We start from the raw sequence: 14,939 nt of genomic DNA on the forward strand, positions 1-14,939 counted from the left end.
GACTTGTTTATTGCTTTCAATCATACTTCCATCCCTAGAATTTTCACCCTTCCTAAAAGTAATTTCTGAGCTCAACTATTTCTAATTTCTAAGCTCAGCTAGTTATTTCTGCTTAATGATCTTAATAGATAATGATCTCCAAGCTTTATGACTTCCCATCTCTCCCATTCTCTAGGAGACATATTAGGCTCTGCCATGCAAAACACACAGAATCTTCTCCAGATGCCCTATGGCTGTGGAGAGCAGAATATGGTCCTCTTTGCTCCTAACATCTATGTTCTGGATTATCTAAATAAAACACAACAGCTTACTCCAGAGATCAAGTCCAAGGCCATTGGCTATCTCAACACTGGTGAGTGATTACTTGTGTAAGGGGGAAACTTGAATGTTGTTTTGATTTGATTTCCCAGTAGGTTTCAGTTACTTACCAATATCACGATACATTAGCTTAGGCCACTATGATACCTACTATGATAGTTAATTTCATGGAAACTATCCACTTTCCAACCTCCAATAAAATGTTTAGGGCTCAAAACCTCCTAATCTATGACAACAAAATTTAAGAAATGTCACAAGAGAAGCCAAGGTATTTTAGTGATTTCTCCACCCTCAGCATGCACATTAATCCGTTGTGTTTTTTCATTAATCTTCCTTTACAGGTTATCAGAGACAGTTGAACTACAAACACTCTGATGGCTCCTACAGCACCTTTGGGGAGCAACGTGGCAGGAACCAGGGCAATACCTGGTAAGGAAAGGACAATTGTTTGAGCTCCTTTTTACATGTATTACATGCCAGCACTTTTACAGGTATTACCTCAATTATATTCACAACAACACCATCAGATATGTATTATCAGACCTGTGGTTTGTTATACTAGATAAATCCACAAAGATTAGCAAGGTAACAAGAAGAAAACCTGATATCCAAATACATGTATCTTAGACCTGTTTCCAAAATTGATCCTATTAATAATGTACCAAAGTATTATTTCTGAAATGGCTATTCTTTCTTAAGTAGCTACCATAATCATGAGTTTTTAAACTCTATTGCCAATGAACATATATAACTTCTAGATAAACCATGTTAACTTCAGCTTATATTGTGTCACATTCTAAGTCATTCAGCTTGACTTAGAATGAATTAATAGGAGGAAGCAATTGAGAAGAAAACAGTAATATGAAACATTATTTTTTTAAATCCCTAAAGTAATGCAATATTAGAAGTATCACATATAAGAGCTACATGTGAGAAGATTCTGTCCTCTGAAAAAGGGAAGCTCTAAAGATAAGAGATTGAAAGCCTTACTCAAGTAACTAACAAAAAAAATAAGTAAATTCAAAGTACTTGAATGTAAATTAGTTTAACCATTGTTGAAGACAGTATGGCGATTCCTCAAGGGTCTAGAACCAGAAATACCATTTGACCTAGTCATCCCATTACTGGGTATATACCTAAAGGAGTATAAATCATTCTACTATAAAGACACATGCACACGTATGTTTATTCCAGCACTATTTACAATAACAAAGTCATGGTACCAACCCAAATGCTCATCAATGATAGAGTGGATAAAGAAAATGTGGTACATATACACCACGGAATACTATGCAGCAATAAAAAAGAATGAGATTATGTCCTTTGCAGGGACATGGATGAAGCTGGAAGCCATCATTCTCAGCAAACTAACACAGGAACAGAAAACCAAACACCACATGTTTGTACTCATTAGTGGGAGTTGAACAATGAGAACGCATGTACACAGGGAGGGGAACATCACACATCAGAGCCTGTTTAGGGGTGGGGTGTGAGGGGAGGGAACTAAGAAGATGAGTCAATAGGTGCAGCAAACCACCATGGCACACATATACCTATGTAACAAACCTGCACGTTCTGCACATGTATCCTGGAACTAAAAGAAATAATAGAATTATATATACTTAGACTCCCTGTGGCAAAGAGAGAGTTAGCAAGGAAATACTAGATCTAGCAGATTAATCAAGTAGACTAAAGATTAATCAAGGAGATAAGATCTCTAAGTACACAAGTATTTTGTTAGATGACTCACATTATAGGCAGCCTGTTGCTGTGAAGTGGTTATAAAACCATTGTAACATCATAAATATCGTGATCACTCCCTTTCTGGTCAGGCTCACAGCCTTTGTTCTGAAGACTTTTGCCCAAGCTCGAGCCTACATCTTCATCGATGAAGCACACGTTAACCAAGCTTTCACATGGCTCTCCCAGAAGCAGAAGGACAATGGTTGCTTCAGGAGCTCTGGGTCACTGCTCAACAATGCCATAAAGGTGAATCACTCTGGAGCTAGTTTGATTTGTCCATTATGATCTCTGCAAGGATGAGGAGAGGAAGTGAAAATGTGAAAATTTCTAAGGGAAAGCATCAGAGAAAAATAAAACCTGGATGGCCTCAAAAAAGAGAGGATAGAGCAAAAGTTGATTGTGATACTTTGCCCTATAGGGATGGATATGGGTAAGGATTAATTCCATGACATAGCAGAATAGAAAGAACTAATCAACAGCATTCTTGGAAGTTGAATTACTCAAATCTCCCTCTCGTATTCACAGGGAGGAGTAGAAGATGAAGTGACCCTCTCTGCCTATGTCACCATCGCCCTTCTGGAGATTCCTATCCCAGTCTCTGTAGGTACCAACTCATTCCTCTGCAGAAGGAGAGTTCTGGATGCAATGAAACTGCTGACCTGCTGTCTGAAATACTGTCCTATTAAAAGCAAAGCATCAGGTTTCCTTCTGTGCAATGCCAGTGCTGCCCAGATCTACAGAGAATTTGCTCAATCCATTAAGAAACATTTACATATTCCCCTAGGCTACTTACCACCAGCACTCAAAAAAGAATCTGAAAGATATGTCTTTTAATATGAGAATAACAGATAAAAATACTATTGTATCTATCTATAAGAATGAGGACTAGATGGGAAAATGTGTTTAAAAACTTCTGTGCTGTGATCTGTGTATTTGCCTAGGAATGCCAGCATGCCTGTTTACATAGCTTACTTCTCATCTTGTTCTGTCTTCACAGCACCATGTTGTCCGCAATGCCCTGTTTTGCCTGGAGTCAGCCTGGAAGACGGCACAAGAAGGGGCCAGTGGCAGCCATGTATACACCAAGGCACTGCTGGCCTATGCTTTTGCCCTGGCAGGTAACCAGGACAAGGGGAAGGAAGTACTCAAGTCGCTTAATGAAGAAGCTGTGAAGAAAGGTGAGAGCACACCAGAGATCCTTCTCCTGCCCTACCCTCTGTATCAAGAACCACGTGGCAAAATCCCTCCTACGTCCTGTGATCCCTGTCTTGTCTCTTCTTTTCTCTATATCATTTTGTCCATATTGCATTTTATAAAATCTGGGATTTCTTAATCAAATCAGAATCCAAAAGACAAGAAGCAGTGCAGATGCTTCTCAACTTATGTTTGCGTTGTATCCTGACAAACTCACTGTAAAGCCTGAAAAATCTTAAATGGGGCCATCATAAGTCAGGGACCATCTATATAGTGTGCTGGTAAGAAGAGCATTCTCTGGAGACTAGCTCCAAAATGTGCTACCTATGTGAGACTGGGAAAGTCATCAAATTCCTGTGTTTCAGTTCCTTTATCAGTAAGATGGGGATAATAATAGTATTAACCTCACAGAGCTGTTGTATTAAATGAATTAATACATGGAAAACAGTAGAGTACATGGCACATAGCAAATCCTATAAAAGTACTAGTTAATACTACTAACATATCAGTTCTCAATACATGCCCAACCCTTATCTGGTACATTATATGATCTTAAGCATAAGAAAATAATTATGGAAGTAACTCCTGGAATGAATTCTGCTATTTTAAGCCCATTTCACATGACCAATAATGTTGACCAATCTACTCATATTCACATAATACTTCTACATATACCATGGTCTAGATGAGGGGTTGAAGAAATAGAAAATAAAATGCAAATCATAACGTATCCATTAAAATCATCTGCCTTTTTTCTTTGACAGCCATTAATTCTTCTTAAAATGTATTGAGAAATATTTTATAATAGATATATAAAAGGGCATAAGATCTCACTAGAAAACACTGTAAAACTCTCTCATAGATTAAGAAATAGAAAATTACCAATATAGGAAAAAATAAATCCCCTGTGTATCACTACCACCCCCAGAGGCAATCATTATCCTGAATTTGTCATTACAATTCCATGGATTTCTGTATATTTTTGTTGCATATGTATCCCTAACTAATATTTGGAATCTTTACATGTGTTTCATCTTGAGAGAAACAGTATCATATTTTTGAATATTTCAGCAACTTGGTTTTTTGTTTGTTTGTCTTTTATTTTCTAAGTTCAACATCATGTTGATGAAGACTCCTATATAAGTAAGTGCAGCATCAGCTCATTGATTTTCAGTGCTGCATAATATATTACAGCCTATAAATTAGTCATAATTTACACATAGAGTTTCACCTCATGAATTTTTTAATCTTTTGCTACTAAAAGCAATGCTGCAATGAACACTCATGTGCCTGTTTCCTTGTGCATGTGTATTTCTCCGACTTATACTTTAAGAAGCATAATGACTGATCAGTGGGCTAGGCACATCTTCCCCATTGCTGAATATCGCCAAAGAGCGATTGACTTCCCACAGCAGTGTATACCGGTTCCCATTGTTTCACACCCATGTCAGCCTTTGGTATTGCAAGGATTACTGTATAATTTTTCTTTTCTTTCTTTTTTTTTAAAAAAAAGAATGAAGAAAAGGAAGAAAAAGGAAGAGAAAGAGGGAGAGAGAATGGGAGTATTGCTTTATTGCCCAGGCTAGAATGCAGTCTAAAAATGGGAATTGAAAACCTCTTTTATGCCAATAATTGTGCTTAACAATGGAGACAGGAAGGAATAAGGGAAGAAAATAAACAAGCAGCCAACCAATATTTCATTTAAACCTATGAAATGCTATGCAATTATTGAGGAGTGATTTACTTCCAATTATGTAGTCACTTTTGGAATAGGTGTGATATGGTACTGATAAGAATGTGTGTTTTGTGTATTTGAAGTGGAGAGTTCTATAAATGTTTATTAAGTTTACTTGTTCCAGGTCTGAGTTCAAGTCCTGGATATCCTTGTTAATTTTCTATCTCGTTGATCAGTCTAATATTGACAATGTGATGTTACAGTCTCCCACTATTATTGTGCGGGAGGCTAAGTCTCTTTATAATTCATTAAGAACTTGTCTTATGTATCTGGGTGCGCCTGTATTGGGTGCATGTATATTTAGGATCGTTAGTTCTTCTTGTTGCACTGATCCTTTTACCATTATGTAATGTCCTTCTTTGACTCTTTTGATCTTTGTTGCTTTAAAGTCTATTTTATCAGAGGTGAGAATTGCAACTCCTAATTTTTCAATCTAATGAGTACAAACTCTGCTATTTCATGTGATCTGTGATCCTCACAATAAATCGCTAAGGACAGGCTTTATAGGAAATGTAACAAACTCCAGCTATGATCTAATATAACATCATAAATAGGATATAGCCACACCCAATGAGACAACTGCTGTGCCATTTCTTTCTCCCACCAACCCAACTACAGCAACTATTTGAAAACATAGATAGGCGTAGGCTTCTGACTCCAGCCTCAGTATCTGCATCAGCTGGGCTGAAACACACCAAATTCAGATTTACATAGAAGGAAAACCATCTACATAGAGTTCAGGGGATTATAATGGGCATGCAGTTCTCATTTCAGCACTTGGCTTGGGTACTTTTACCTTTAATTAAATATAAACATGTAGTCACTTATAAATATCTTTTTCTCACCTTTAAGACAACTCAGTCCATTGGGAGCGTCCTCAGAAACCCAAGGCACCAGTGGGGCATTTTTACAAACCCCAGGCTCCCTCTGCTGAGGTGGAGATGACGTCCTACGTGCTCCTTGCTCTCCTCACGGCCCAGCCAGCCCCAAGCCCGGAGGACCTGACTGCTGCAACCAGCATCGTGAAGTGGATCACGAAGCAGCAGAACTCCCAGGGCGGTTTCTCCTCCACCCAGGTTGGTGATTTGCCAAAACCTTTTATTTCACCTTCAGGTAGCAAAAGGCTTCAGCGAAAAAGATACAAACACATCCGAGAAGAAAAAAACAAAGGTGACAATAACTTGAAATGAGGAAAAAGTCTGTAATATTTAAGGATATTGAGAAATAAAAGAAAACGAAAGTCAAGAGGGCCGAAAAGAAATGCTCAGAATCCCAGCACCCCATCCCTGTGTTATTATCCAGCTCCTATTTCCCATAACAACACTGCCTTCTTCAAGCGGCAGTGGAGCTCCAGCAGAATGAAGGCGATGCCTCCTGCCGTCCTCCGGGAAGCTCGAGGGTCTCTTTCAGACTGTTCAGAGGAACTCTACTCAAAACCCAACAACCTCTGCTCACAAATCTCTCCATTCTTAGGTTCCTTTTAGTTGGCATTTTTCAAAACTATACATTTTGTGCTTCCCCTATTCACTTCTTGGTTTTTTGTTTTTGTTTTTGCTTTTTTTGAGACAGAGTTTTGCTCTGTCCCCCAGGCCGGAGTGCAGTGGTGCAATCTCGGCTCACTGTGACCTCCACCTCCCGGATTCAAGTGATTCTCGTGTCTCAGCCTCCCAGGTAGCTGGAATTACAGGTGCACACCACCATGCCTGGCTAATTTTTGTATTATTAGTAGAGGCAGGGTTTCTCCATGTTGCCCAGGCTGGTCTCGAACTCATGAGCTCAGGCAATCCGCCCACCGTGGCCTCACGAAGTGCTAGGATTATAGGTGTGAGTCACTGCACCTGGCCCCCTATTTACCTCTTAATATACAAACATTTATTCGTCAGGAGCATAAAGAACTGTCTTTATTCATCCAAACTCCTAAGTCTAGCTATATAACCACGTATCTCAACAATTCGTCAATATGTACATAGCAGGAAGTTTTACCTTCAGAGAATTTAGATGTTTGCTTATATAAACTGAAACAGAAAAAAATGTGACAAAACCGCATTCCATCCTATTTCCATTGCATCTCTTATCATATGAATGAAAAAAAAACTAAGTAATTTTGTTAAAAGTTATCATTCATTTCTTAGAAACGTATTATTTGAAGGATGCCATCTAGGTTCGATATTGATGAAGATAAATACCAGCGACATTCACTGGAAACAGGAAATAGTCCAATAAAACGGGAAAGCCAAATAAAAATGTCATTAAATTCAGAAGATAATCATAATATTCACCTTTTATTGCTTTTGGAGAAACTGAAGCATGACTCTGCTCATGGCTGCAAAGAACCTTGGGTTCTCTCAGGGCACAGAGACTAAACTTTGCTTGGACGGTGGCAGATGTGACCACAGTTGTCAAGAAAGACACGCTAGCAAATGGCTGATGCCAATGACTGATTACCGTTCACATACATTTTCCACATTCCATGTCCCACATATACTTACAGAGAGAAAAGGATCAATTTTCCGATAAATAAAATAAACGTGTAGGGCATACAGTCCAAGGTAGATATGTGAATGTTACGGTTCTTTAACTATTTAAAGATTATAATCAATCTTGAAATGAGAGCTCCAATGTAAATAGTGAGGGAAGTAGGAAATCAGAGTCTCTCACAGGCGTCTTTTTGAAAAATATCTCAGCCCTCAAAGCCTTGTCATACCTAAGTGGGGACTCTCACTCATCTCTTCCAGGACACAGTGGTGGCTCTCCATGCTCTGTCCAAATATGGAGCAGCCACGTTTACCAAGACTGGGAAGGCTGCACAGGTGACTATCATCCAGTCTTCAGGGACATTTTCCAAAAATTTCCAAGTGGACAACAACAATCGCCTGTTACTGCAGCAGGTCTCATTGCCACAGCTGCCTGGGGAATACAGCATGAAAGTGACAGGAGAAGGCTGTGTCTACCTGCAGGTGAGACTCTCGGGCAGGTGAGGAAAGAGGACACACGAGGACAGCAGCTGTTCTCACTGAGAAGTCCTAACTCAGAAAACAATGGGGCAAATCAGAGAGTTAGGGAAGTTGAGAAGAATTCTGGGAAAGGGCAAAAAACTGATTTTGTCTTTGATGTTTCGTAGACATCCTTGAAATACAGTATTCTCCCAGAAAAGGAAGAGTTCCCATTTGCTTTAGAGGTGCATACTCTGCCTCAAACTTGTGATGAACCCAAAGCCCACACCAGCTTCGAAATCTCACTAAATGTGAGGTAAGAACTTCTGACTGTGTCACCTAATTCTGACAACCATCAATCTTCTTACTGGAACTCTTCTTTAAGTAAAGCAGTACAACAGTAAATATTTGTACTACATTCATTGAAAATGCAATGTATTCTCTTAAGTTGATATAATATAGTTTCTCAATGATGGGGTTTACATTGTCCATCCAAGATCTATTCTTGGGCAGCCTCATTGTTTAAAGGGTAATAATTCCGCTCAATAATAACTAAATAAGTATTACCCACTGCTTCTGATCTGAATTCCTTCTAATGTAATGCAATCCTATATTATTCTTGCTTTATTCAAGACAGAGATGAAGAATTATTGAAATGTTTGAATAGAAGGAAGCAGTGACTCTTTGGTTAGAATTCCTACTGGCAATAAATGAATCTCAGGTTACATGTGATATAATTAACTTTGGGGAAAGATACACTTACATGCTGCAGATCTGACAAAAATTATCCCTCCACAAGAATATTGTAACTTGGTTGGGGATACTATTCAGGAAAAAAATTAAGACAAACATAAGTAACAAATAACTAGTATACATAAAAAAGAACGAGATCATGACCTCTGCAGGAATATGGATGGAGCTGGAGGTCATTAGCCTTAGCAAACTAACACAGGAGCAGAAAACCAAACACTGCATGTTCTCATTTGTAAGTGGGAGCTAAATGATGGGAACACATGAACACAAAAAGAACAACAGATACTGGAGCCTACTTGAAGATGAAGGATGGTAGGATGGAGAGGAGCAGAAAAAATAACAATTGAGTACAAAATTTAGTACCCAAGTGATGAAGTAATCTGTACACCAAACCCCCATGACACGAGTTTACCTATATAACAAACCTACACATGTATGCCTGAACCTAAAAGTTAAATACACACACACACACACACACACACACACACACACGTAGATATACATATATATCAAAGCATAAGGTTTTGATATATATATCAAAATATATATACATATTTAATTTAATTTGGCATGTATGTTTGCCAAAAAATAAATTAAGCAGTCCAAGTTTCAGATGCAAATTCTCAGGGACCAGTTGCTAGGTGTTTGTAAGTGTTTTGCTGAGAGCCAATGTTTAAGTAAACACTGCAAATTACAGTTGTTTTTGTAAATAATGTAGACCGAAATTTATTATTCATAATATACGTCATTTTGTCAGCTGAAAGAAAATAAAATTAAACAAATAAATAAAATAACCAGAATAGATTAGAGGTTACAAGCAAGCCTGCACATCACTTGTAGAGCTTTCTTAAAATGCAGCTCCTCAGCCCCCATACCCTAGAAGTTCTGATTCATCAGATCTAGAGGAGGGCCTGGTCTCTGTGGCTTTAACAGGCTTCCTAAAAATTCTATACAAGCCACTTTTACAAACCACTGGGATAAGATATTTGGGAAGACTTACGTGTAACTTTTAGAGCTGTGGAATACTTAATGTGGACATAGAAGAAGAAAATATTTTAAAACACAGAAAACTCTAATTCTATCCGCCCCTGGATCCTCAGTTATACCGGGAGCCGCTCTGCCTCCAACATGGCAATCGCTGATGTGAAGATGATCTCTGGCTTCGTTCCCCTGAAGCCGACAGTGAAAATGGTAGGTTTGTCATAAGCCAAGAATGCCCTGTTTTATTTAATGTTGTATGTATTCCCAGCATAAGACAATACTAATATTAAAATACTATTAAAATCAATCTCTATTGGCTAAGTGTGGTGATTCATGCCTGTAATCCCAGCACTTTGGGAGGCTGAGGTGGGCAGATCATGAGGTCAGGAGTTCAAGACTAGCCTGGCCAACATAGTGAAACCCCGTCTCTGTTAAAAATACAAAAATTAGCTGGGCATGGTAGCACGTGGTTGTAGTCCCAGCTGCTTGGGAGGCTAAGCCAAGAGAATCATTTGAACCCAGGAGACAGAGGTTGCAGTGAGCTGAGATCGTGCCATTGCACTCCAGCCTGGATGACAGAGCGACACTTCATCTCAAAAAGAAAAAATCAGTCTCTATCAAAGCCTTATGCTTTTTCCAAGCTCAGAAATATAATCACATGTGTTTGTATGAATGCTTACCTTGTGCAGAGCACTGTGCTAGGAGCCATGACTACTAGAAAAAAAATTGGCAGCAGGTTCTTGCTTTTCAGTTTCTTCTTAGCTTAGAATTTTGCTAAGAAGATAAAACATATGAACATGAACTAGCGAAAAATATGAAAATGACTGATCGGCATAAACTATAAGGATTACAGAAGATAAAAGAAAATTATAGCAATCAAGACAGGAAAAAAATTCCTTTATGAAGCAATAGAAACTGAATTGAACTTTGAAATATGAGTAACTACTAAGCTTTGGATCCTTAGCTACCTTTTTTCAGATAAATGACTACACATTAATCATGTGTCATACTAATATTAAACCCTTCGTGTCTTTCATTTTTAATTGTATTACATTATGTCTTTGCTTACAAAAAGCATTTGAAGAATTCTCCCCCCAGGCTTATTTGGCAATACAAAATATTTTTTCTGTGAACCCCCCAGGGATTTAATCTATTTATTAACATTTGTGGTGTTTTAATTTTCTTCAGCTGGAAAGATCTAACCACGTGAGCCGGACAGAAGTCAGCAACAACCATGTCTTGATTTACCTGGATAAGGTAAGAGACAGTCCAGTCTATTTGCAAAAAAAACGTAGATAATAATCCTCTAAGGGAACATCTGGGAAGTGGGTAAATGCATTTTAGAAACATCACTTCCATGCTAGAAATTTAGGAACTCTAATGTTAACTCTAAAAGAATTTTCTCCTCTTCTTTCTTTATATTTCACTGGGGACGATGGGTAGAAATGACTTACTATAATCTTGGGATACGAATATTCCTAAAACCCCATAAGCAAGAAATCTTCACAGAATGTGTTTATTATGTTGACAAATTATTTTGATACCCAGTAATAAAAGGAGTAGCCCTTGTGATTAGTCAATTATTAGTTAATTATCAACATACCCAACAACAATATGAAAGGGAAGAGAACTGTCCATCTCCACAAGGACTTGAACCATAAAATAATAAGACTGGTTCACCAATAAACCAATCTGATTTTATAGATATGTGTGGTAGGAGAGTTTGTTCATGCATATGTTGATGGGAATTATAGTTTACAAATTTGATGAAACTTAAGCCTGGAATGATCAACCTTTTAGATTCCTCTTTGAGTCTACACACATATTCCTGCAAGACAGAGAAGTGAAACTGTACCAAATCTCTGGTACAGGTGGCTCACGCCTATAATCCCAGCACTTTGGGAGGCCGAGGCGGGTGGATCACGAGGTCAAGAGATTGAGACCATCCTGGTCAACATGGTGAAACCCCGTCTCTACTAAAAATACAAAAAAAAAAAAAAATTAGCTGGGCATGGTGGCTTGCGCCTGTAGTCCCAGCTACTCTGGAGGCTGAGGCAGGAGTATTGCTTGAACCCAGGAGGTGGAGGTTGCGGTGAGCCGAGATCGCGCCATTGCATTCCAGCCTGGGTAACAAGAGCGAAACTCCGACTCAAAAAAATTAATAAATAAATAAAATTAACACAGTTAGTCATCGAATAAAAAGTATATAACATTTACCCCCATGAACAGAGCTATGTATTGGCATTGACAGAGGTATGTGTGTTGTGTTAGTTATTTAATAAATACCGTCTCATATGAGATAACAGTAAGACAAAAAGAAAAAAAAAGTTATTTAATAAATAATCTGGAGAATTTATCATCTCCTCTGAGAGATTTCTGCACAATTTCATTAAGGACCCCATAGTGTGCTGTAAGATGATAAGGCTTTTCCCCAAAAAGCAGATGAATATTTAAACTAATTCAAAGAGAAAAGAAAGCTTCCTGAAAGGCCATTTAATTGACGTTTACTTTCCAGGTGTCAAATCAGACACTGAGCTTGTCCTTCACGGTTCTGCAAGATGTCCCAGTAAGAGATCTGAAACCAGCCATAGTGAAGGTCTATGATTACTATGAGACGGGTGAGTGAGAGTGATTTTCACATAGAAATTAAATCCCTGATCACAGAAACTCAGATTTGGGGGATGTGTTGGGGCTATTTATTACATTAAGGAATTACATTATCACTTCACTTCGTCTCCATCAAGTCTGATCGTCCTCTCTTTGTCTCTTATACATACGTTGTAGAAACAACCTGCATTATAAATGTATCAACTACTAATACAAAACACCTGTAGGATATTTAGTTCTCTTTTTGTCAGATAAATAGACTGTAGGAAAATGTGAGATTTAAGTAAGCAGAACATCTGAAGAGTCCTTCAGGAGTTTGGGGTAAAAGAAAATATGACACACGATATTTGAAAGGAGAATGCAATGCGTCAAATGAACGATGCTGATGTTTCTGATACAATACTGCTCTTCCCACAACAAACTCCTGCCTTGGCCTGTATCCCACAGGTGTTTGCTTTCTTTCTCAATTCATGTAATAATTTCTGGTTTTTTTTTTCAGATGAGTTTGCAATTGCCGAATACAATGCTCCTTGCAGCAAAGGTAAGCCACACACACTCCTTCAAAATGCAGTCAGAACTTTTTCAGCTTGTCCCCAAACCTCCTCCTTCATAAAACTCTGGCTAAATATTTGTCATAAACATCATATTGCTCACACTGCACATTATTATAGAAAAACACGTTTATTGGAGAGGACCACTGACTCTGTCAAACCTCACACAGTCCATGGGATTGCTTACGGGTAATGATTCGGAATGGATTTGGTTTCCCACTGTACTGACTGGGTTTCCGTAGGCACTGTGCTACCCAGAACTAAGGGAATACTCTCCACTCATGGAGACCAAAGTCTGTCTTAATTTTTTCTTCTTTTCAATGTCACAGATCTTGGAAATGCTTGAAGACCACAAGACTGAAAAGCGCTTTGCTGGAGTCCTGTTCTCAGAGCTCCACAGAAGAAACATGTTTTTGTATCTCCAGAGACTTGATGAATGAACGTTTTTTTCTGGTCAATGTCTTTCCATGTTTCCTGTTCATTCAATAAATATCTCTTTACATTTCCATATGATTCTCAATAGAATACAAAGATAAAACTTAAAGGAATCAAGTGCTGAGGGACTTCAGAATCCCAAAAAATGATAGAGTGATGTTGGTCTGAGTAGGCTTCATGTAAGGATTGTAGGGAAAGAAGACAGTATTGGGTTATGTACTAGGAAAGTGTAAAGTATGTTTGGTTATGGGAATACCCTATGAAAAAGCCAAAGAGTGACGGTGTCTCACTCTGTTGCCCAGGCTGGAGTGCAGTGGTGTGATCTCGGCTCACTGCAACCTATGCCACCCGTATTCAAGCAATTCTCCTGCCTCAGCCTCCCGAGTAGGTGGGACTCCAGGTGCACGCCACCATGCCCAGCTAATTTTTAGTAGAGACAAGGTTTCACTGTGTTAGCCAGGATGGTCTTGATCTCCTGACCTCATGATCCACCTGCCTTGGCCTCCCAAAGTGCTAGGATTACACGCATGAGCCACAGCACCCAGCCCAAAGAGTGAATTTTTATGACAAAATAAAAGACTGACTTCACCAGAAAAGACTTTTACGTTAAAATGAAATAGAATGAAATACAACATTGAACGGGTCATATTGGAGGCATGTTAATTGGGACTTGACCTGAATTGGGAGTTATGCGTCTTATGTTACACCAAAATCTGCCACTGATGAGAGTGATCAGTCAGTTAACCTGGGCTCTCAGATTCAATAATAGGTGAGCTAAAAATACTGAAGGGATGGTTCATGCAGAAGCAAGTTTTCTCAGAAGAAGGAATATGCATGACTCAAAGTCCAAATAGGTGTATTATATTGGAGCATCTTTCTTCTGGAACTTTGAGCCAGGATGAAAGGGCAGCTGTAAAGTCAAGGAAATACTCTGATGCAGATACCAGTTTTCACAACATCTGATTGATGTCTGATGTCTCACAACATCTCTTTAGTCTATTTAATATCTGATTTTCCTTGCAGCAAGTATTGCAACGTATATTTCCATTCTATGCAAGAGGAAGCAGAAGCTTCAGGAGTGTCTGAAGAAGTGGGAAAGGCTAAGGCAGGAGGATTGAGCCAACAGGGTCTGAAGGCAACCCTAGGAGTCCTGCTTTTCATTTGGCACAAAAATGGCAATGTTTAGTTAGGCAGAAGTTGAGCATGGATTGTGTAAACTAAGAACTAGAAAGGACTTTGAAGTTCAAGCAATCCTTAGCTCTGTCTCCAGGCTACACAAAATAAGAAATAAAAGCCATCACTTCTGTGTGGTGCTTACAGCATAGGCACACACAGATATTAACATATCAGCATTATGGGATCTTTGAGGTGTCGTTCTCCTGCCCCGACTGGTGGCACCTTTGCCTGAATTTTGCTCTGGGCCCATTGGGCTACTTCTGCCCATTCACACTTGCTACCAGCTTGGATCCTGTATCCAAGGGAGACTGAGACAGGCGTGGAGCGGAGAGGAGTGTGCTAGGGGTGTGTGAGCAAGCGTGGCCACCGTGCAGTCACACGCCAGCTGCTGCCTGGGTTGTGCAGCTCCAGGTGCCACCACGAGCTCTCTGTGAGGTGGCTGGACCAGGCACACAACAAGCAGCTTCCCTCTGGACCAGGCGCACCACAACAGCTTCCCCCAGTGGCACGGGG

At 39.2% G+C, this 14,939-nt stretch overlaps 1 protein-coding gene across 2 annotated transcripts in view; it reads left to right on the forward strand.

Moving 5' to 3' along the window:
- Window positions 1-13,321, forward strand: part of A2M (alpha-2-macroglobulin) — a 49,418-nt gene extending 36,097 nt beyond the window's left edge. For both annotated transcript variants that reach the window (XM_012458407.3, XM_012458408.3), the window contains exons 24-36: window positions 176-352; window positions 660-747; window positions 2,151-2,307; window positions 2,587-2,661; window positions 3,059-3,239; window positions 5,843-6,066; window positions 7,726-7,947; window positions 8,112-8,239; window positions 9,777-9,867; window positions 10,846-10,914; window positions 12,173-12,275; window positions 12,764-12,805; window positions 13,145-13,321. In XM_012458407.3, coding sequence (XP_012313830.2) covers window positions 176-352; window positions 660-747; window positions 2,151-2,307; window positions 2,587-2,661; window positions 3,059-3,239; window positions 5,843-6,066; window positions 7,726-7,947; window positions 8,112-8,239; window positions 9,777-9,867; window positions 10,846-10,914; window positions 12,173-12,275; window positions 12,764-12,805; window positions 13,145-13,161 — 1,574 coding nt within the window. In that variant the 3' untranslated portion in view covers window positions 13,162-13,321. The remainder of the gene's footprint in view (window positions 1-175; window positions 353-659; window positions 748-2,150; window positions 2,308-2,586; window positions 2,662-3,058; window positions 3,240-5,842; window positions 6,067-7,725; window positions 7,948-8,111; window positions 8,240-9,776; window positions 9,868-10,845; window positions 10,915-12,172; window positions 12,276-12,763; window positions 12,806-13,144) is intronic.
- The last annotated feature ends 1,618 nt before the right edge of the window (window positions 13,322-14,939 follow it).

Source organism: Aotus nancymaae, unplaced genomic scaffold, assembly GCF_030222135.1.
Source record: "Aotus nancymaae isolate 86718 unplaced genomic scaffold, 86718_ANA_hifiasm-v0.15.2.pri h1tg000016l, whole genome shotgun sequence".
In the NCBI taxonomy this organism is placed as follows: domain Eukaryota; kingdom Metazoa; phylum Chordata; class Mammalia; order Primates; family Aotidae; genus Aotus; species Aotus nancymaae.